At 42.2% G+C, this 23,870-nt stretch overlaps 2 protein-coding genes across 6 annotated transcripts in view; both read right to left on the bottom strand.

Annotated features, from left to right (window-relative positions):
* The window catches only part of gpr63 (G protein-coupled receptor 63), a 114,411-nt gene extending 109,591 nt beyond the window's left edge, over window positions 1–4,820 (bottom strand). For all 5 annotated transcript variants that reach the window (XM_048531359.2, XM_059645353.1, XM_059645351.1 and 2 more), the window contains exon 1: window positions 4,609–4,820. The gene's annotated coding sequence lies outside the window, so the exon portion shown is untranslated. The remainder of the gene's footprint in view (window positions 1–4,608) is intronic.
* A 6,528-nt stretch (window positions 4,821–11,348) lies between these two features.
* On the bottom strand, window positions 11,349–23,870 carry ndufaf4 (NADH:ubiquinone oxidoreductase complex assembly factor 4). The gene is made up of 3 exons (XM_048531367.1): window positions 23,607–23,870; window positions 14,059–14,153; window positions 11,349–12,065 (listed from the first exon to the last, which is right to left on the bottom strand). Exons 1-3 carry the CDS (start codon window positions 23,740–23,742, stop codon window positions 11,766–11,768), a joined length of 531 nt encoding a protein of 176 aa, XP_048387324.1. The 5' UTR covers window positions 23,743–23,870; the 3' UTR covers window positions 11,349–11,765.

Here is a 23,870-nt window from a genome sequence, read left to right as displayed (position 1 = left end):
CCCCTTAAATAAGGGGATCAAAACTGTACGCAGTATTCCATGTGGAGTTTCATCAATGGCGTGTACAGTTGTAGCAAGACTTCCTTACACCACCCTTCTTGCAATAAAGGCCAATATTCCTGCCTCATTATCTTGCTATCTTTTTATGATTCATACTGTCTCAATGTCTTTATACCGTCTTTATTCTTCAGCATTGTGCAAACTCTCTCTATTTAAATAATATTCCACCTTTTTGCCACTGTTACCGAAGTGGATAACCTCACATTTTCCTACATTATAGTACATCTACCAATTTTCCCAAACTAGTACCTTTGTAGACTTATACCTTTCTCACTACTTGCTTTCCTCGCTAACTGTATATTATCAGCAATTCCAGCTGCTGTGGTGGGATTTGAGTCTACCGATGAGAGCTCGAGACTTTGAATTACTGGTTCAGTGACATTACCACCATGTCTCTTTCGCCTCTGCCATCAATTCATCCTTCTTGTTATGAAGTTCCATGCATTTTAAGACAAAAATAGCTCTGAATTCTGTCCTTTTAATAATTTTCCCCACTGTGAGTCTTATTGCTTGCACACAATATATTTATATACTCTTGTGCTTTTCTAAACATTCTGATGATTGTTAGCTGCATAATTGCATTGCTCTTTCCCACTAACTTTCCAACTTTCACATGACATTTCTTCTCCTCTGATTCATTTAAAATCCCTCTCTACATCACCTGATTTGCAACTCACCAGGATTCCATTCCAACATTGCTCAAGTTAAGGCCAACCCAATCAAGTACCACTCCTTCCTTACCCATTACTACTGCATGATTTGAGACTCAATTTTTGCTCACAGCAAATTTTGAGCCATGCTTTGATCTTATTTACCTAAAGCAATTTTACTCATGGCCCAGGTAACAATCCATGAATTGTTACCTTTCAGTTTGGGTTTTAATTCAACCTCCAGGTGTTCATAGACCTTCAGCACAACTTCATGCCGAGTTCACCCTATATTGATACCATCACGCACCACCATAACTCTAAGTTGCTCTCCAGAACTGAGGAAATTTCTTTAACCCCAGCATTGGCACCAGACAGACAAAATGGCCACCAAGATTCATGCTTTCAGCTGCAAAGAATAGTATATATTCTCCTAATTATACTACAGTCAAGTACTACTAATGCACCATTTTAAACCATCTCATTTGAATAGCCCCTTCAATACAGTGCCATGGTCAACATGCTCATTCTCTTTGCTGTTTCAGCTCTTGTTCACACAGGCTGCAAGAATCTAAGCCATTTATAAAATAACAATGTGATTTGTTTGGTGTTTCACACAAAGAAATATTTTCTACCTTAATCCAAATGCCTTTGAACATTTAATTTTTTTTATTACAACCCTGATTATTTCTCCTCCTTCCCAGATTTGTCCAACATTGACATTTACCAGGTTCTATTTGTTTCACAGAAATTAATTAACTTCACTGACCATTTCATTTTGATAGCAGGCTAAAGATCTACAAATAACTTAAACATGAGTTTGTACATAAAAGTTAAAATACATCAAACATCAGAGGTAAATGCATACAACATAAACTGTCAACAAACCATTAGTTATTTTCCCTCAGAGATTGAAATAGTCACCTGAGACTGCATAATTCAAAACAGTATTCAGAAATATTCTTGAGCTATTCCAAATTATCAGTTATTCCCTGCATGGAATGATCTGCAATATGCAAAAACCTTTAATTTGAGTTAAATATTCTTTGGAATTTGTTAAATATATCCTGAAATTGAGTAAGTATTTGATACCGGCACTTTGTCAATGAATACAAACAATCAGATGTACTTTTTTATTAAAATTCATTCTTCATCAGCTGTAATTTGTTTCTGCAGGCACAAGGTCCCTACCTCCAGTCCATATCTCAGTTAAATTATATATAATGTGGAGTACCATATGCAGTGCTATGATTTCCCACAAAGCTAAGTTACCAATATTACCTAGGTAGCAGCTCATTAGCTTTGCAAGCCGTTTTGTTCTGATAGTGAATTGTAAATCTCCGAGAGATTAAAACACAGGTTGCGAACATGAAAGTTGAAACACAAACACAAAAGGGAAAGGGCATAAATTGCCTGCAAACTGTTCAGGTGCAATTATTTTCCAAAAATGAACATCATTCCAGCGTACACGTTTCATAAATACTGGGAAACAGACTTAAGCCGAGGACTTTTATCGGGACTGGGCAAGTCACCACAAGCAACTCCTAATATCCTCAACAGTAGACTAACTGACACCTACTCACATGATGAGCAGACAGATTTGCAAGAGATCCCCAGACCATGTTGAATTGTATCTCAGTCTTATTCAGAAGAGGATAGAATAATAGAGCCAAATTTATTCCTTGGCATGGCAAGAACCATGGAGGATTGCGACATTGTGATAATGTCAGTAGACTGGTAATGCAGGTGCCCAATGTAATGCTCCAGGCCTACATCTTGATTCAAATCCCATCAACTAAATTTAAATTCAACTAATTAAATATTTGAAATTAAAAGCTCAGCTCAGTAAAACAATCAGGAAATTATCATTGATTATTGTAAAAATCCATTTAGTGCTTCAATATTTTTTATGGTAGGATATCTGCCATCCTTATCTAGCGCCAGGCCCACAAAAATATAGTTAACTCTTACCCTGCTCTTAAGGACAGTTAGAATAGCAACAAATGCTGACCTGACCAGCTGCACCCATATTCACTAACAAATGAAAAAAAGCATTTATGCAATCCACATCCTCCCTTCTATGAACTGGTCTTGCAATACATCCATCGATATGTGGCTCAAAACCTGGTGCACTGACAGCGACACATTTTCCTTCACTTGAGACAGCTCTTCCAGGGTGAAAATGTGACTTTTACATACAAGTTTCACCCCAAACTGTTATTTAATACCTTGGGATCCTTGGGCAGAAAAATCTCAACCATTTTTTTCAAGCTCCATATCAACAACTGCCACCTGACCGCCATCAGCATCTTCTTATTTTTTTCTCAATCATACTTCGATCCTGTCCATGTAAGCTTGTATCAAGTTCTGTCCAGTAGCTTTTCAGCTCCCGCCTCACAAATTCTACAACTGCCTCATCTTCTTGACATTGATCACAGCTGACACAGAATAAAACAGCTAATAATCTGAGATCAGGTCATGGCCCATTTATGATTGTACACATAGCAACAAGATCAAACTATTTAACTCCCTACAACATCAGAGGGGTCTCGACAGTTGAGCCCCCATACCCACAAGCTCAGCCAAATACAAGCAATTCTGATATTTATTTTAATTCCACATAATTATACAATTATTAATGCATAGTTACATATCCAAGATAACAAGGTGTACAGCTGGATGAACACAGCAGTTCAAGCGACATCATAGGAGCTGGAAAGTTGACGTTTCGGGTCTGGACCTTTCTTCAGAAATGCTTCTTCAGATTTCTGAAGAAGGGTCCAGACCGAAACATCAGCTTTCCTGCTCCTCTGATGCTGCTTGGCCTGCTGTGTTCATCCAGCTCTACAACTTGTTATCTCAGATTCTCCAGCATCTGCAGTTCCTACCACCTCCAGTTACATATCTCATCTTTCGTTCTCTGTCACATTCCAACGCTTGAAATTTTCTTCAATTCTCTAGTCATTTTAAGACTGAAAGTTTCCAATACTCTCCTGACCTTCACATAACTTCCAATAGGATCAGAATATTACAATTCCTTTAAAATTCTGTGCAAAATGATACTATTCTCATTATTCTTTCTTATCTTCACCAACTTGATTTAAAACTACAAACTTCAAATCACATCTACTTTAAATCAGAAGTTGTCAGATGCAAATAATTGTGAGACATCAAATTGATGAAAATGCCCAAAGCATTTAAGTGCTACATTAAGAAAGAGTTTTCCCCCATTTTAAGTATATTGAAACATATGAAGTTTGAAAATTATTTGCTATTTTCTATAAGTGTGTCATTTTAATTCAGGTTCAGAAATGAATTGGACTCAACTACTTTAATGCTTTTTCACTAATATACTGCATTTCAGTATTTTGTTATTTATAAGTAGTAACAACATTAATTCACTTGAAATGGTTAAAACAATCTATAGAATTTAATATCCTATTTAACACAAATAAAAGGTTCGAAACTAAAGAGTTAGATTACTAGAAGGACCAATTATTAAGGATCGATTTCTTTACTGAAAGGTCAAATATTAACCTATTTATGATTGCTTTACCATAGTACTTTGAAGTTAAAAACTCATATAGTGTATTTTAAAAAGTAGGTTTTCATTTTATTCTTTTTGGTGGGGAGGGGCTGCAGGAAATTCCGATCCAACTTCCAGTCGCATTTTTACATCCTCTAACAAAACGAAATGAAAAGCAAACTTACAAGCATTCGATGTCTTTAGTATATTTCAACACAGGCGCTAACGAATCCGAGCAGCTGACAGATACAGCACAGAGCAGTGCCTTGTACAGTGGGTACAACACTAGCATCCACTCGCAATGTTCACGGCTGCTGTTCTTGCTGAGAAAGACTGCCCCCACTACCCGAAAAGAGTGAATAACTTTCAACTCACCTCTCACGCATGGGTTTCCCTTGGCTTTGATTTTATTGTAGCTATTCTTGATGCGCTTCCAGCCAATCTAAAGAGCGGGGAGCCTCTTCGATGCGGAAATCGTATGATTCAGATCCACCTTCCATGTAGCTACACACAGAGGTAGCATTCCCCACGTCCAGTCGCTCCCCTATGCTGCTGATACATTGTATCCCGGTTTTGCTACATTGTGATCACCGAAAATGCGCGCCCTGTCACGTGCCCCAGCAGCTCCTGCCACTGCCATAGGCGGCGCTGCTCGCCCGCCGGTCACGTGGTCATGCGGCCGCCTATCGCCGCGCTCAGCTCGCCGTCCGGAGTGATTGACAGCTGCGTTCCAAAACCTCCCCGGGACATTGGTCAAAGCTGCTTCACTCGCCCACTATGCAAAGCCAGGAAGCAAGCAGCATCTTCGCTTTCATTATGTGTCGCATCGCTGTGCTCATCACAGTTTTCCTACAAAGACAGAAAGAGAAAACAAGCCCCGGTACATTACCTGGGAAATCAACACAGCTTGTGTGCAAAGCGATGGAAACTGCAAGTGTCAAATCAGAGAACACACATCGCACCATGTCTTCTTTAGACCCCGCCTGCTATGTCAGGTATAATAATAGAGACCAAAAACGATTTTTTGATCCATCATGCCAATTAGTCATGATTTCTCCTTTTATCTTTAAGTATTTAACGTATTTCCTTCTGAAGGTTGGTACTGAAATGAGGAGGAGACAGGTTCAATCGAGCCATTCAAGAAGGCGCTAGATAATTATGTACATCAGTGCAGTGTTAACAGGGAAGGGGTGGAAGGGTGGCATTAAGTTATACTGCTCATTCGGAAAGCAAGTGCAGACAAGATGGGTCAAACGGCCTCCTGGACCGTAACTATTCCATGATTCTGTTCTATGATTAACTATAACACAAATTCCAAGTATAAATGTTTTCACAAGTCTTACAAGACTGTTAAGCTTTTAATGAATTAAGAGAAATAAAACTAGTCGTGTTTCATTGATTGAATTTGGAAGACGAGATTGTGACATGGGTTGATTTAGCACAGTTCTCTTGTTCTTTTGTTGATTAAAGTTCTCTGTCTTCAGTCTTCCTACTGGTGAACCAAACCACTAAGAATAATCATTTAATAACCTTTGCTTACCACTACCTGCTTAGAGTATGTAGCATCACCTTTCAGTGATTTAATATCATTCTAAAAGTCCCACCTCGTATGTATAAATGTTTCCCCAAAACCTAAGATTTGCACCTTCCCTGATAGGTACATCCACATACTGAATCAGAAAATCCTCTTGGACACACTTAACAAATTCCTCTCCGTCCAAGCCCTTAACACTATAGCAGTCCCAGTCTATGTTTGGAAAGTTAAAATCCTCTCCCGTAACCACCCTATTATTCTTACAGTTAACTGAAATCTCCTGACAAATTTGTTTCTCTCAATCTCTTACTGACTGTTGGGGGATCTATAGTACAATCCCAATAAGGTGACCATCCCCATCTTACTTCTCAGTTCCAGAATATCCTCCATAAGTACAGATATAATGTTATGCCTAATCAAAAACACCTCACCCTCTCCTCTCGCCCCTCCCCCCCTTTCTATTCTCCCTATGGCATCTGTACCCTGGGACATTAAGCTGCCAGTCCTTTCCATCGCTGAGCCACATTTCTGTAATCGCTATGATATCCCAGTCCCATGTTCTCAACCATGCCCTGAGTTCATCTGCCTTACCTGTTAGGCTCCTTGCGTTGAAATAAATGCAGTTTAATTTCTCAGTCCTACCTCGTTCTCTGCTTTGTTCCTGCCTGCCCTGACTGTTTGACTTACTCCTTTTTCCAACTGCACCAATCTCAAAATGATCTCTTTTCTCACTGTCTCCCTTGGTCCCACCATCCCCCCTGAGGAATTTAAATCCTCCCAAGCAGCTCTAGCAAATCTCCCCTTCAATATACTAACCTTTCCAGACCAGGTGCAATCTGTCCTTCTTGTAGGTCACATCTACCCCAGAAGAGATTCCAATGATCCAAAATGTGAATCCGTCTCCTGCTATTCCTACCCTCACTAGCTTGTGCCCCCGGGAGTAATCCAGATATTGCTACCCTCAAGGATCTACTTTTTAAATTCCTTCCTAACTTCCTATATTCTGCCCTCAGAATCTCACACTTTTCTGTTCCCGTATCATTCGTTCCAATGTGTGCAACGGCCCCCTGCTGGTCCCTCTCCCGCTTTGAGAACATTCTGCTCTTTCTCCATGACATCCTTGATCATGGCGCCAGGAAGTCAACACACCATCCTATTGCTTCGTTATTGGTGACAGAAATGTTTGTCAGTGCCTCTGATGAGAGGGTCTCCTATCATAACTGATTCTCGGAACCTCACGTAGCTTTTGTTATATTACAGCCCGTCTCAGTACCAGAAACCTGGCTGTCAGTGCTACATTCCCCTGAGAGTGCATGACCCCCTTCATTCTCCAAAACAGCATACGTTACTTGAGATGGGGATAGCCCCTACCTGCCTTTCTCTCCTACCATTCCTGGAGGGAACCCATTTACCTGACTGTATCTGTGGTTTCTCTACCTTCCTGTAACTGCTATTGATCCCACCCCCAGTTCCTGTAAATTCCTCATTGCCCGTAACTGCCGCTCCAACCGATCCGATAGGATTTACAACCAAACACACACTTCCTGCAGACATAATCATCTGTAACTTGGAAACTCTCTCTAATCTCCCACATCCAACATCAAGAGCACATCACTCTATTAAATGTCATCTTTGCACCGTAACAATCTACAGACACAGAAAAATAGCTCAGTCTTACTGCTCTGAAAACACTGCTCCAGGATAATTTAGTGCCTATGTTTTAATTTTTTAAAGTTTAAACAAGAGACAGATCTCAACAAAGACATAAAACAAAAAAAACCCATTCTATTTATTATTGTGGATTTACAAAAATGAACGGTTCGCAGGATTTTTTTTCTCAAAAGGAAGCAAAGATGTGGATTTCTTGACCTCAGAGGACTGTCAAGGTTATAGATATAATGAACGGTACAGCTGCGGCCCACCCTGTCTGTGCCAACCATGATGCCATTCTAAACTAATCCTATCTTCCTGCATGTGCTCCATATCCCTCTATTCCCTGCCTGTTTTCGTGTCTGTCTAAATGCCTCTTAACTTTGCTAATACATCTGCTCGACCACCTCTCCTGGCAGCACTTTCTAGACACCTCTGAGTAAAACATACTTCTTCATACATCTCCTTTGACTTTTCCCCTATCACCTAAACCTAAGCCCCTAGTTTTTGCCATTTCTGGGATAAAGGCTCTGCCTGTCCACTTTTTCGATGCCGCTCATTATTTTATGGTCACCCCACAGCCTCTAATGCACTAGCAAAAATAGTCCGAGCTTGTCCAACCTCTCTTTATAGTTAATACACTCCAGTCCAGGCAACATCCTGGAAAACCTCTCTTGCACCCTCTCCAAAGACTCCACATCCTTCCTATAGCGTGGTGACCAGATTTGCACAAAATACTCCGAATGTAGCCTGACTAAAGTTTTATACAACTGCGGTGTGACTTGCTAACTTTTAGACTCACTGCCTCGACCAGCGAAGGTAACATCAGACGCTTTCTTTACCACCTTGTCTTGCCACTTCCAGGGAGCTACAGACTTTGTACTCCAAAATCTTCCCACATATCAAATTTCTTAAGGGCCCAGACTAAATTCCATCTAGCATACAACATGGATTTATTTTAAAAAGCAATGAAATTTGTTTGCCAAATCAACATGTCATTCGTGCAAATTCAGTCGAGCCTCTGTAGCTTTGTCAAACTGCTCCCTCTACTGATTACTTTGAGTAAAATTCGATACCTCAGCATCTCAATTGCTTCCTGACTCGTTCAACGCGTTGCATAACATAAATATTTCTATGATTTCAAATTAAATTCAGTGTGAAAAATAAGACATATTAGTCCAAAGATAGTCTACCTGATTCAATCTTTTTCCACATAAGTATCAACTCATTTCAAATTTTGTGACCCCAGGCTGTGTCTAGGTAACCCTCAATAATCACTTCAATAAGATTCTAAGGTGGGGAATACAAGCAGCCAATCTGAGCGTACAGGTCTACAGACAGCAAAGAGATAAAGGACCACAGGAATGTTGCTAAAACACAAGCATAGAAACAAAGAAAGTAGAAATAGGCCCTTCAACCATTCTAGCCTGTCATACTAATCAATATGGTGGTGACTGATCATCCAACTCAGTAGCCCGTTCCTGTTTTCAACTCAGAATTTGATCCCTTTTGCCTCAAGAACTATATCTAACTCATTCTTGAAAACATTTGATGCTGTGACTTCAACTGCTTCCTGTGGCAGAGAGTGCTCACCATTCTATCAGAGCATTTTCTCATCTGTCCTGAGAGTAGTAAATTGTAAACTGTACCTTTTCACAACAGTGTTTATGTTAACTTGGACCATAAAATAGTAATAAAGCTATGAAGCAATGACCTTAATTTTGAACTGGTCCATATTGATTTATTTCATTATTATTTAGTTCCTCACTTGCTTAATCAATTCAGAAATACTAATTATTGACTAATCACTTGATTCATCTGTCTTACTTTCTCTCCGTGACAATCCCCTAACCCTTGAGTGGCATCACTTTCATTAATCTTTTCGTCATTCTCTTCATGGCTTGGTATCCATTCTGAAGTGTGGTGCCCAGTATTGGGTACAATATTCCAGCTTTATATACCAGGTTTATTGTGACTTAATTTCTTTTGCACCCTAAGAAACGGAAAATAGCAGGAACAGGCCATTCAAACTTTCAAGCTTGCTCTTTCAATGTGATCACGGCTGATCACAAAACTCAGTACAGTTGTCAATTTATCCTCATTCTCTTGGAACCCTTTAGCCCTAAGAACTATGTACAACTCCTGTTGAAAACATTCAATGTTTTGGTTTCAAATCCTTTCAGTGGCAGAGAATTCAACAGGCTCAACATTCTCTGAGTGATGAGATCTCTCATCTCCAGCGTAAGTGGCCTACCATTAGACCTTGTCCATGGTTCTAGATTCCACAGTGATCAGGAACATTAATCCTGCATTTACCCTGCCTAGACCAGCTAAAAACCTATAGTCTATGAGATCACCTCCCACCTCCCCGCTATTCTTCTAACTCTAGTGAATAACATCCTAAACGATGCAGTCACTCTTCAAACACCACTCTCACCAGCTCAAAGATAAGTTTGGTAAACCGTTGTAGCACTCACTCCATAGCCAAACATTCTTCCTCAGATACGGAGACCAACACAGCACACAATTTTCCCAGTGATGACTCACCAAATCCCTGTACAATTGCAGCAAGACATCCTCGCTCCTGTATTCAAATCCTCTATGAAGATAACATACCATGAGGCAGCACATTGGCTCAGTGGTTAGCACTGCAATCTCACAACACCAGGGAGCCAGGTTTGATTCCAGCCTCGGGCAACTGTCTGCATTGAGTTTGCACATTCTCCCCTTGTCTGTATGCATTTGCTCCGGTTTCCTACCACAGTTCAAAGTGTGCAACTTAGGTGGATGGGCTGTGTAAAATTGCCCATAGTGTCTAGCGATGTGCAGGTGAAGTGGATTATCCATGGGAAATGTAGAGTTACAGGGACAGGGTGGGTCTGGGCGGGATGCTCTTCAGAGGATGGGTGTGGACTTGATAGACAAAATAACCTTCTTCCACACTGTAGGGATTCTGAAATACTGTTTGCCTTCTTCATCTGTTGGCTTACCTATGACTGTTTACTTTTAGTGACTGCTGTACAAGGATTGTAATGTCTCACTGCATGTGTCGCTTTCCCAATCTATTACCACTCAGATAAAAAATCTGCTTTCCTGTTTTTGCTACCAAAGTCGGAAGCCTCATATTTATCTACAACATCCTTCATGTGCCTATTCAACCAACTTGTCCAAATCTCACTGAAGCACTTCTATATCCTTTGCACAGTTCACCTTCCCGCGCAACTGTACATCATCTGCAAACGTGAGAGAGCTGAGGTCCAAGCTCGGAAAAAAACAATAACAGTTTATTCCTACTTTGTTTCTTGTCTGCTAATACTTCGCTTTCCGTGCCGGCATTTTAGTCCCAATCCAGTGCACTTTAATTTTACACACTTATCTCTTCTGAAGGTCAATAAAGGACATTGTGTATTCTGGTCAACCTATTTTTTGGACAGCTCCTTGGGATCTTTTTATTTCAACCCAAGATGGCAAATGCAATCTCACTTCATCATTGCAACAATGCAGTAGTACCTGCAGCAATGCAGCACTTCTTTGTTATTATTCTGAATTGGATTATCTACTCAATCGCCAAAGTGCAGCTTGAAACCATGACCATTTGCTTGAAAGCAAAGAATAATTCCATTCAGATTGAGTCCAATTTTCTTGTATCTTTCAATTTGAGGAAAGAAATATTTCTAAACTTGAGCGTTACATAAATTGGAACCCCTTAAGAGAAGCAAGAATAAGTAAAGGCATCAGCAAATAAAAAGGAGAATGTTACCACAGTCTCGGCGAAATGTTATCGAATATTGTTATTCACAATTTGTATTTCCAAAACTGCATATGAAAAATTAAAACTGTATCAGTGCAACTGAAATTAAAGGACTTTGAACGTACAAAGTCATAAAAATGTATTCACCTCTCATTTAATATTAACAGGATCAAGACACAATACCGTATAACAGAAATTTATTGAAACCAGCCAGTGCAGTTGTCAGTATAAAGCATGTATGAGAGCTCAGTTTCAAAAGTTGACTAGAAACTGTAAAATGTCGTTATCCACATCAAGTTGGATGGAGCAGCTGCATGCTTGCAGAATTATGCTTTCCTGACTTTTAGTAGGGCAACTTGTAGTGAGCCACTCACTACAAATGGTTAACAAGCAAAATACCACAACACAGTGATGCCAATATTTTACAGGATAATTCCTATCTGGAACATATTTTGTGGTCCTGAGTTTATCCACAGGTCTCAGTAAAACAAACTTCTCAACAAAATATCTATAATGTTCCTATAACCTGAATATATTGCAAATCTTAAATAAAGATATCTAACTTGTTTATTAACAGTCTGAAAGTGTGCATATTTACTAACGATCAGTTAGAAGTTCCTTACTGATTTGTTTTGGAGATATAAATTTTATTTCAAATGGTTTGAAAAATTCCAGCAGTCCTTTAACATCTTTGAGTTCTAGACAATAATCTTCAGCTATTTTCTCAGCTGTCCATATTTCAGGCTTGAGTTTATGGTTATTGAGAATTGTAAGAGCCTCCACTATGGTCAGTTTTCCTTTAGGAACCTTTGTGATGTTGAACAGCTCATAATTCAAATCAGATTTGAGGAGTCTGTGCTCCTGCAGTTGCTTGGATGCTTCAGAAGTTGCAAGTTTCTGGAAGGAAGAACAATAAAACAGTAAAATATCTGCAACAGTCCAAGACAATAGTAATATCAGGAAGGAGCACCGCTCTTAAAAATATATTAAATAGTCAGTAGTTTCAATATGTCACAACAGACCTGCTGAACAGAGCCCTCCATGACAGCAAAATAAATGAAATGTCGATAACTCGTCAAATTCATTATTTCTGACAAAGAACTTAGTTATCTTGGGGCAGTATGGTGGTTCAGTGATTAGCACTGCTGCCTGATAGACCAGGGACCCAAGTTCACTTCCAGCCTCAGGCCACTGCCTGTGTGGAGTTTGCACATTCTTCCCGTGTCTTGTGTTTCCTCCAGGTGTACCAGTTTCTTCCCGCGGTCCAAAGACGTGCAGGTTAGGTGGATTGCCCATCGTGTCCAGGGTGGATTAGCCATGGGAAATGCAGGATTACAGGGATAGGGTCGGAGGATGTTGGTCTGGGTGGGATGCTCTTCAGGTGGTCAGTGTGGACTTGATGGACTGAATGACCTTCTTCCACACTGTAGGGATTCTATGCCAGGGGGCACATAAGGAAGCATAAGCCATCACTGATGGGCTGTTACAAATCTTGCACAGGGCCCCATTTACAGATAGTCACAAGGATATCTTCAAAGCAATTTGAATGAAGAGTATTTCATTTCATTTCATTTATTCTGCTATCATGGAGAGTTTAATTTAGTAAACTAATCAATCAACTTAGAGGGCTGTTCCATTAAGACTTTCAGTGCACATTACAGCATGATTATCCCCTAGTAATCATTTTTAATTTTTATGAGAGTGCCACTGCATTTGCAATGAATGCTTGAGCTTTTCCCCATTTGCCGGCTTCCACAAATCTTCAGGTCTCACCATCAATTCTGAACAATTTCATTCCAGCAATTCATTTGAAACCCTGCAGTCAAAGAATTTCCGATATAAAGCAGCTAAGTGCTTCAATATTGCTATGTATTGATAGCAAAGCAGCTTGCTGCAACATAATCATTACAAGGAAGGACAAACTTAATATGGAATACTATAATCTGTTTCCAAGGTTTCATTACATTATTTTTTTCTGGCCTGCGACACTTAGATTACACCTATCAATAGTGTGGCAGAGAGACCTGTGCATTGCATGTTTCCAAGTATTTTCATTACCTTCCTACTGGTCACTGAAAATTGCCAGAGGAAGATAAACACTGCACTCCTTTCCAGAAGGCACTACAGCTGCAGCTCAACACTTTTTAATTTAATTTCCCTGGTGCTGCACCAAGTGGTATGGGAGTCCAATGTACTTCCAACTCTAATCTACAATGCTTAGTGATACATGGAATATATAAAAGGTCATGTTATAGTAAGGAGTCCGCTTTAATATTTTATTGATTTTGGAAACTAGCCATTCATCTCCCTATTCCAAATGACGTTTTCATTTGCATAAGACTTCTAATCCATTGTTAACATGCTGCAAAGTCAATAACAGCGGAAACTAAAATGGGTCAGTCAAACGATGCCTGCATCTGCTATTGATGCCCAGAAACGAAAGAAACAAAATCTCGTGGCAAGTCTTTGTTCAGTGTTTAATGAAAAACAGTTAGTCCTTCAAATTTGGTTTGAAATTGTCAAAGCAGATTGGCAAGCAAACAATGCACACAAGATTGAAAGAAAACGAGTATTCCTTGACACTACTAATGATCAGGTAGTGTTACAATGAAGAAAATAAAGGGGAAAATGGCAGGAATTACACACTGATGAGCACAACCACAGAAATACAAAGCACAAGAATCACAATAATTGATCATATTAGAAGAACTTTATGCAGTCTAATACAAGGACATTTGAAAACTAAACACATTTTATTTAAAATGTTAAGTCAGCACCTAGTGATAGAAAGGACCATGACCCAAATTATTTGCCAAAACACAAGAAAAATTAAAAGCTTTATCTATGCTATTGAAATCTTTATAGCAAAGCATCCTATTACAACACTTACCTTTGCAGGAATTTCCTTCGAATCAACATAAATATCTTTGAGTAAAGACAAAAGTTCTTCATTCTTGTTATGAACTTCATTTATTTCAGGGTGATCTGTAAAAGAACACCAGAATTTACTGAGATGATCCTAAATCAAAAGACATGCCCTGACACCAACCAAGCCCCAAAAAAGACAAGAACAGCTTTGCCAGGAAACATTATATATGTATCTATGAACTACTTCATTGAAGAAATCAGGTGCAATGCAAGATGTTACTTATAACCCATCAAATTCCACCCTGATGTACAATTTCCTTTCAATTTCTCTACTACTGGCTAGTTAATTTCAGTCTGCAACATATTAAAAATGTCAATACTGGCCAAGCTGCAAGCAAAGGAATTTGCAAGATCATTTTCAAAATAACAGGTCATACATGCTTCACCCTCTTAGTCCATCCACGAGTAAATGTAATTTCAAGCACATTATAGAAACAGCTGGTATTGTTGTGAAGTTTGTTGGCTGATTACAGAGCTAGTTCACTTAATATGGTACAGAATATTTTTGGAGATCGGACCAGACTGCATTCTGCTTGCTCTCTTAGTGCTTACTCATTTAGAACTGAGTTGCATGGATACTACAGTATAGCCTGCAGTATCCATGCCATGCCTTGTCAATTAGCGTAGTCACACAACTAGGCAGCAGGAGGTAATCAGTCAAGGAGATGTACATCTTATTGCATGCCAGTGTTTGATTTCAATCTCACACCTGCAGCATGACCAACACATAACACGTCCAGCAAGCAAGCAGCCATATCTTAAAGTCTTAGGGAGTAATCCTCATGAGGGTCTATGGAGACATCCATTAGTCAGGAGGCCCTGGCACAGTCAGTCAAGGGCAGCCTCCAATATTAGTCCAAGGTATTAGCATATCAGGCATCCTTTCAGAGAGTGATTTCAGTCAGAGTGTGGCCTACAAAGACATGACCAGTGTGGATTACAGTCAACCCGGTGGCTCCATCGCAGCCAGTTTGGGGAGGAAAGGCTAACACAGTTGGGAAAATATCCAGGCATTAGTCGGTGTCTGAGTATTTTCTCATCCAGCGCTGTCTAATTAGGTCACTCAAGGGGATGAGGCATGGTCAGTCCTTTGGGCCATTCTGCAGAAACAAAGGGAAATTGGGGTGGAAGATGGGAATAAGGGAGGGCCTCTGCCTAAAAACTAACATGCTAATAGCCTTGTTCATTATCTCCTGCACCTGTATATTAGTATTCAGTGACCTATGGATGAGGATACCCAAGTCCCTTTGTACATCTACACTTGAAAACTTCTTAGCATTTTTCATCATAGGTCTCATCAGCATCACTGTTCACCACTTCTCATTACTGAATCGTAAATGATCAATTATTCATCAGGGTTGATTAGCTCCATGGGTTAATGAATTAAAACAGTAAAACACATTTCAAGTTATGAAACAAACAGCACAGAAGACCCTTGGGTCTAGGCCCGAAACGTCAAGCTTTCCTGCTCGGCCTGCTGTGTTCATCCAGCTCCACACCTTGTTATCTCAGATCCTCCAGCAACTGCAGTTCCTACTATCTGTCAGCACAGGAAACATGCTGACTTCTATGTATGCAATTTGCAGATACAAAACATACTTGCTGCTAGGCAGAGTTGCAACACTGTATGCACACAATATATGGAGACCTTAAAGACAAATTATCTTAAAGGCAAGGTACTTGCACAATATCTACCACCACAAAGTCCACTGTATAAACTTTACAAGGCTCCTTTGACTATATGTGCTAACCTAGAAGGCCAAGGGCAGAAGGTACATAGAAGCACCGTCACCTAGATGCTCCCCTCTGGACTACGTACCATCCTGAGTTGGAACAGTGACCCCATTCCCTCACTGTCATTAGCTCAAAAATCCTGGAACTCTCTTCCTGACAACACTGTGTGTGTACTTACACCAGTCGGACTGCAACACTTCAAAAAGACGGCTCAGCACAACCTTCTCAAGGGCAATAAATACTGACTTAGCGAGCAATGTCCATATATTGTGAAAGAATAAAAAAAGTCAAACAATAATAATCGATCCACCTGCAATAATGTGCTAATCTATCCACAGAAATGAGAATTATTAACATAAATAATAAAATGTGAGGCTGGATGAACACAGCAGGACAAGCAGCATCTCAGGAGCACAAAAGCTGATGTTTCGGGCCTAGACCCTTCATCAGAGAGGGGGATGGGGAGAGGGAACTGGAATAAATAGGGAGAGAGGGGGAGGCGGACCGAAGATGGAGAGTAAAGAAGATAGGTGGAGAGAGTATAGGTGGGGAGGTAGGGAGGGGATAGGTCAGTCCAGGGAAGATGGACAGGTCAATGAGGTGGGATGAGGTTAGTAGGTAGATGGGGGTGCGGCTTGGGGTGGGAGGAAGGGATGGGTGACAGGAAGAACCGGTTAGGGAGGCAGAGACAGGTTGGACTGGTTTTGGGATGCAGTGGGGGGGGGGGAAGAGCTGGGCTGGTTGTGTGGTGCAGTGGGGGGAGGGGACGAACTGGACTGGTTTAGGGATGCAGTAGGGGAAGGGGAGATTTTGAAACTGGTGAAGTCCACATTGATACCATATGGCTGCAGGGTTCCCAGGCGGAATATGAGTTGCTGTTCCTGCAACCTTCGGGTGGCATCATTGTGGCAGTGCAGGAGGCCCATGATGGACATGTCATCTAGAGAATGGGAGGGGGAGTGGAAATGGTTTGCGACTGGGAGGTGCAGTTGTTTGTTGCGAACTGAGCGGAGGTGTTCTGCAAAGCGGTCCCCAAGCCTCCGCTTGGTTTCCCCAATGTAGAGGAAGCCGCACCGGGTACAGTGGATGCAGTATACCACATTGGCAGATGTGCAGGTGAACCTCTGCTTAATGTGGAATGTCATCTTGGGGCCTGGGATAGGGGTGAGGGAGGAGGTGTGTGGGCAAGCGTAGCATTTCCTGCGGTTGCAGGGGAAGGTGCCGGGTGTGGTGGGGTTGGAGGGCAGTGTGGAGCGAACAAGGGAGTCACGGAGAGAGTGGTCTCTCCGGAAAGCAGACAGGGGTGGGGATGGAAAAATGTCTTGGGTGGTGGGGTCGGATTGTAAATGGCGGAAGTGTCGGAGGATGATGCGTTGTATCCGGAGGTTGGTAGGGTGGTGTGAGAGAACGAGGGGGATCCTCTCAGGGCGGTTGTGGCGGGGGCGGGGTGTGAGGGATGTGTTGCTGGAAATATGGGAGACGCGGTCAAGGGCGTTCTCGATCACTGTGGGGGGAAAGTTGCGGTCCTTAAAGAACTTGGACATCTGGGATGTGCGGGAGTGGAATGTCTTATCGTGGGAGCAGATGCGGCGGAGGCGGAGGAATTGGGAATAGGGGATGGAATTTTTGCAGGAGGGTGGGTGGGAGGAGGTGTATTCTAGGTAGCTGTGGGAGTCGGTGGGCTTGAAATGGACATCAGTTACAAGCTGGTTGCCTGAGATGGAGACTGAGAGGTCCAGGAAGGTGAGGGATGTGCTGGAGATGGCCCAGGTGAACTGAAGGTTGGGGTGGAAAGTGTTGGTAAAGTGGATGAACTGTTCGAGCTCCTCTGGGGAGCAAGAGGCGGCGCCGATACAGTCATCAATGTACCGGAGGAAGAGGTGGGATTTGGGGCCTGTGTAGGTGCGGAAGAGGGACTGTTCCACGTAACCTACAAAGAGGCAGGCATAGCTGGGTCCCATGCGGGTGCCCATGGCCACCCCCTTAGTCTGTAGGAAGTGGGAGGAGTCAAAAGAGTTGTTGAGTGTGAGGACGAGTTCAGCTAGGCGGATGAGAGTGTCGGTGGAGGGGGACTGGTCGGGCCTGCGGGACAGGAAGAAGTGGAGGGCCTTGAGGCCATCTCCATGCGGAATGCAGGTGTACAGGGACTGGACGTCCATGGTGAATATGAGGTGTTGGGGGCCAACTCCCGACTCCCACAGCTACCTAGAATACACCTCCTCCCACCCACCCTCCTGCAAAAATTCCATCCCCTATTCCCAATTCCTCCGCCTCCGCCGCATCTGCTCCCACGATAAGACATTCCACTCCCGCACATCCCAGATGTCCAAGTTCTTTAAGGACCGCAACTTTCCCCCCACAGTGATCGAGAACGCCCTTGACCGCGTCTCCCGTATTTCCCGCGACACATCCCTCACACCCCGCCCCCGCCACAACCGCCCTAAGAGGATCCCCCTCGTTCTCACACACCACCCTACCAACCTCCGGATACAACGCATCACCCTCCGACACTTCCGCCATTTACAATCCGACCCCACCACCCAAGACATTTTTCCATCCCCACCCCTGTCTGCTTTCCGGAGAGACCACTCTCTCCGTGACTCCCTTGTTCGCTCCACACTGCCCTCCAACCCCACCACACCCGGCACCTTCCCCTGCAACCGCAGGAAATGCTACACTTGCCCCCACACCTCCTCCCTCACCCCTATCCCAGGCCCCAAGATGACATTCCACATTAAGCAGAGGTTCACCTGCACATCTGCCAATGTGGTATACTGCATCCACTGTACCCGGTGCGGCTTCCTCTACATTGGGGAAACCAAGCGGAGGCTTGGGGACCGCTTTGCAGAACACCTCCGCTCAGTTCGCAACAAACAACTGCACCTCCCAGTCGCAAACCATTTCCACTCCCCCTCCCATTCTCTAGATGACATGTCCATCATGGGCCTCCTGCACTGCCACAATGATGCCACCCGAAGGTTGCAGGAACAGCAACTCATATTCCGCCTGGGAACCCTGCAGCCATATAGTATCAATGTGGACTTCACCAGTTTCAAAATCTCCCCTTCCCCTACTGCATCCCTAAACCAGCCCAGTTCATCCCCTCCCCCCACTGCACCACACAACCAGCCCAGCTCTTCACCCCCCACCCACTGCATCCCAAAACCAGTCCAACCTGTCTCTGCCTCCCTAACCGGTTCTTCCTCTCACCCATCTCTTCGTCCCACCCCAAGCCGCACCCCCATCTACCTACTAACCTCATCCCACCTCCGTGACCTGTCCGTCTTCCCTGGACTGACCTATCCCCTCCCTACCTCCCCACCTATACTCTCTCCACCTATCTTCTTTTCTCTCCATCTTCGGTCCGCCTCCCCCTCTCTCCCTATTTATTCCAGTTCCCTCTCCCCATCCCCCTCTCTGATGAAGGGTCTCGGCCCGAAACGTCAGCTTTTGTGCTCCTGAGATGCTGCTTGGCCTGCTGTGTTCATCCAGCCTCACATTTTATTATCTTGGAATTCTCCAGCATCTGCAGTTCCCATTATCTCTGATATTATTAACATAAAAATTTGTTTTGTATTGAGTGATAAATATTTTCTAATTTTAGCATAGTTTGAAACTAACCACACTTCAAATGCCCACCGTGGAGAAGATAATAGGAGAACAAAGTTCTGCAGATATTGGAAAACTGAAATACAAACAGAAAATTCTGAAAGTGCTCAGTAGGCCAGACAGGATCAATACAGTGAGAGAGAGAAAGAACGAAAGAAAGAACAAAGAGAGAGTCAATGCTTCAGTGTCAGTTCTGATGAAGGGTCTCTTGCCTCTGTTTCTTTCTACACATTTTCAGTGAAATATGCTAAGGATTTTCAACACTTTCCATTTCTTATGAGACAAAAGTAACCCATTTTGCTAGCCCTCCAAGAAGCAATCATACTTCCTATGAGATACCCAGTATCCTTCAGCAGGGATACCCATCAATAGCTGCCCGAGATCAGATTTGGCAAATATTAAACATGAATTTTTTAAAAAAGCTAAAGTATGGGAAAAGCATAAGCAACTTTATAAGCAAATGTAAACAAATGACAAAGCAATGACTGATAATCCAAACCATGAAAGCAATTAATGAAAATGACCTATAAGAAACACCAAGTAGCAGTATAAACCATGCTTAGGATGCAGAGCTCATGAATGAATAGACTACAAGCCATAAATCATACTCACGAAGGACGGGGAAGCGAACAGGAACTGAGGTAAAGAGTTGGGTTTGATTATGATCAAACGGTGTGTGAAGCTGGATGAACACAGCAGGCCAAGTAGCATCAGAGGAGCAGGAAAGCTTGATGTTTCGGGTCGGGACCCTTCTTCAGAAAATTTTACCGTGTTATCTCAGATTCTCCAGCATCAGCAGTTCCTACTGTCTTTGACTGTGATCAATTTTGTTTTCACTTTTGGTGGGCATGCTGAGCTGATCTCAGAATTCACATGATAAATTCCAATTTAACAAAACAGACAGAAAATAGTTTGAAAAAAAACAGCCAGCACTCATTTCAACAGAGGTGATCATGGTTGACAAAACTCCTAGAATTTTTGAGAACACACAGATGTAGTTTGAGACAAATGCACTGGATGTAATGTGCATGGACTATTTTCAAGCATGAGCTAAGTTATCAGATAGAAGAATAAAACTAAGCAGTATGGAATTAGGGACAGAAGATCATGAGAAGCTAAAAATTAGTTAGAAAGATCAAAGAGAGGTTTGGAGGCAAGACTGCATTAGATCCTGGCTGTGGTGTCCCACATAGACTCTGAAGTACTTATGTTCATTGTCTATTTTGTAATTCATCAAATGACATCAATTCGGGTTGAGGCACATTCGTATGAAAGAACATCATACGTCCAAGGAATTTTTATCTGGTGAGGTAGTGATTCAGAAGACCAGTGGAATGATCAAAGCTCTGCTTCAAGGAAGCTTGTAAGCATGACATGAAGGGTCAAACCTCTGGGTTCTTTTTTAGCCGGAAGATATCAGTTAGTGTCAACCAGCTAGACGATCGTGGCTATCTAAGGCAGCTTGACAAGAGACAGCAGTAATGAAAACAAAATCTCTCAATGACATTTGACAACCAGTTCATGTGCAGCATTTTGGCAGAGCCTCTCACTCTCTCACAGACTGATATCTCCAGCCATCAAGAAAGGATTAGCATATGAAGTAACCCCACCCCCAAAAGATGCAATTTGCTTTAAGTTCATCACGTTACAAAGACGGACAGGTGTCAGCAACAGCGGCCTAAAGGAAATGTTATAGAAAAAAGACAAAATCTAAGATACGTTTTACTGTCGAGAAGGCCAAAGGAAGCTCACAAGAGACACGGGGGCAGAAATAGGAAAATGAGCAAATAAAGTGAATATCCAAGGTCTTTTCCCAGGGTGGCGGAGTCCAGAACTAGAGGGCTTAGGTTTAAGTTTAGAGGTGAAAAGATTTAAAAGGGACCTGAGGGGCATATGGATTGGAAAGATTTAAAAGGATATGGGCCAAATGGAGGCAAACGGAACCAGTTCAGTTTAGGGAACCAGATTGGTACGGAAGGGTTGTGCCAAAGGGTCTATTTCTGTGCTGTATGACTTCAATGTTAGATATCATGAGGTGACATACTTAGATCTAAAACAAGCAGTAAATGAATGGAAGCATATTCAATATTGGTGAACAACAAAGGGGTTTGCCTGTACAGGCTGACAAGATGTTAAAAGTAGCACGTCGACTTAATACAACACTATCACACAAGATAAAAGCATTGAACTCCATATTGTATGGTGCATATGCAAGTTCTTAGGGGCATAATAAATATTCAGTAAGACAAAGGATTACTGGATTGGAAACACTAACTGTTTCTCTCTGTAGGTGCTGCGAGACCTGCTGAGTTTCTCCAGCACTGTTGTTTGTGTTTCAGTAGAAGACAGCTTGGGATGAGCACATACATATAAAAAAGAAGGATTGGATATGTTTTATTCTGTGCACCTTGGTACACTGTATGATGTGAAAGTTACTACATAAATGCAATTATTCTTGTTGATCTGCTTGGCTATTTTGATAATCATGAAGAAATCTGGCAGGGTCGAGTGTAAATGAAGGATCCAGACCGTGAGACACAGATATGAGACAAATTGCATGGAATTTGGGATAAGCTGTGAAAGAAACACTTCACTTAAATGGGAGTGCGTGGAATCCACTGCAATAATAGTGGTGAGCAGACACTTTCAGTATCTGAGATTGGATAAATACAAAAAAAGGGGATCAAGACACCTCATGATGGAGCGGGTAAATGTTATAAAAATTGCCAATGCAAGGAGGATCAATACTGACGTGCATGTATCAGGACAAATAGCTCCTTCCCAAGGTTGTAAGGTCAACAATTCCACAAATTATAGGCATGTAAATGAACAGAGCTGAGAACATGACGCGCAGCCCAATAACAACAAATCTAAAATCTAAACTATAGAGACAACAAATTGAAGGAAACCAAGAAGAAAGTAATCATTTAGATGCCATTTTTCTTGACAGCTCAGCCTTTAAATGCTGCACCCAGTCTTATGAGACAGGAATATCAGTTTTTATATACCACAGTCACATATGAAGTTTAAAACCAATGCTCCCATTAACTTGTTGTGATGTGGAATCTGAAAGCCAGCTCTATGTTAGATACTGATGTAGAACAAGTGACGAGATCACTCAGCATTGTTAACTGTGTTTAATTGCAATTACGGGGCTCTTGAAGCTTTTTCCCGTCTGGTTAATGCTATGTAACTATTAAAGAACTTAATAAATCGTTACTATGAAATTGCACCTTACTAAGGAGGCTCTAGGCCAATCTACATCCAACAGTCTGCTCTGAAATAAAAAAAAACAAAGTGCTGGAAAACTCAGCAGGTCTGGCAGCATCTGTGGAGAGAGAAACAGAGTCAATGTTTCTAATCATATAATTAAAGACCTTTCTTCAGAACTGGTTCTGAAAACTCTGCTCTTATTTTGATGGTTGTGACCAGTACCACTACAGCAGCTAAGACAGTCCACAATGTTTCTAGCAGTGACTAAAGCAGTTAGAATGGACAAGAAAACGTACATTTAATTTCTACTATCCGTACCGTTTATTATTAATAATGTACTTTAAGGCCAGAAGGAAAAAAAAAACACTTCAAATATTGCGGGGGTCATACTTCAATTTAAAAAAATAATCAGCGACGAAGCTTAATCTTTCCATTTAGCTGAATGAATTTCAAACGACAATTAAAGCGAGATTAGGCTGCGGGTAGTTAGTTACACAACCTTAAGATCACCTTGACCTCCAACTTCAAACAAACCCAGAGATAATGGGAACTGCAGATGCTGGAGATTCCAAGATAATAAAATGTGAGGCTGGCTGAACACAGCAGGCCAAGCAGCATCTCAGGAGCACAAAAGCTGACGTTTCGGGCCTAGACCCTTCATCAGAGAGGATGAAGGGTCTAGGCCCGAAACGTCAGCTTTTGTGCTCCTGAGGTGCTGCTTGGCCTGCTGTGTTCATCCAGCCTCACATTTTATTATCTTCAAACAAACCCAACTAGGTTTGCAAATATCCCTCTCAAATTTTGAGAGCTGCGAAAACTAGCGCAAGAGTAAATCAATCCCACTCCAGTGAGGATGAGGACTGGATGGGTGTTAATGCCGAAATCCGCATACTCGATCTTGGCTAGCTGGCATCTTGCCCAATTAAGAGCGAATGGTTGACAGGGGGCACTCACTGCTGAGCTGTTGCTCGATCAGTGCCTTGCTGCTCGGGTGTCTGGGTGCACTGCTCGGCTTCTGCTTGCCGATCTCCACGTGCACTCTGTTCTCCACGTTAAAGTTCCGCATCGCACGTGTCAAACGCCCCCCCATTGTTACATCCTTCTCGAGCCCCGGCCAACGTTCCGAAGAGGCTGCCCTCCCGATTTCCCGGGCCAACGTTCCGAAAGGCTTCCCAGGCAGCCCGCGCGACGTCAACAACCCCTGTCCTGTCCCCAAGA

The sequence above is a fragment of the Stegostoma tigrinum genome, chromosome 4, assembly GCF_030684315.1.
Source record: "Stegostoma tigrinum isolate sSteTig4 chromosome 4, sSteTig4.hap1, whole genome shotgun sequence".
NCBI classification, from domain to species: Eukaryota; Metazoa; Chordata; class Chondrichthyes; order Orectolobiformes; family Stegostomatidae; genus Stegostoma; species Stegostoma tigrinum.
Note: the sequence above shows the minus strand (reverse complement) of the source record. Positions and strands in the feature narration are given on the sequence as shown.

Excerpts from the sequence above, each read along its gene's own strand:
- ndufaf4 (XM_048531367.1), bottom strand. The coding sequence starts at position 23,742 with ATGGGGGGGCGTTTGACACGTGCGATGCGGAACTTTAACGTGGAGAAC. Across the intron at positions 14,154-23,606 it reads GATCGAGCAACAGCTCAGCA|ATCACCCTGAAATAAATGAA; the intron begins GTGAGTGCCCCC and ends GTTCTTTTACAG. Across the intron at positions 12,066-14,058 it reads CGAAGGAAATTCCTGCAAAG|AAACTTGCAACTTCTGAAGC; the intron begins GTAAGTGTTGTA and ends TCTTCCTTCCAG.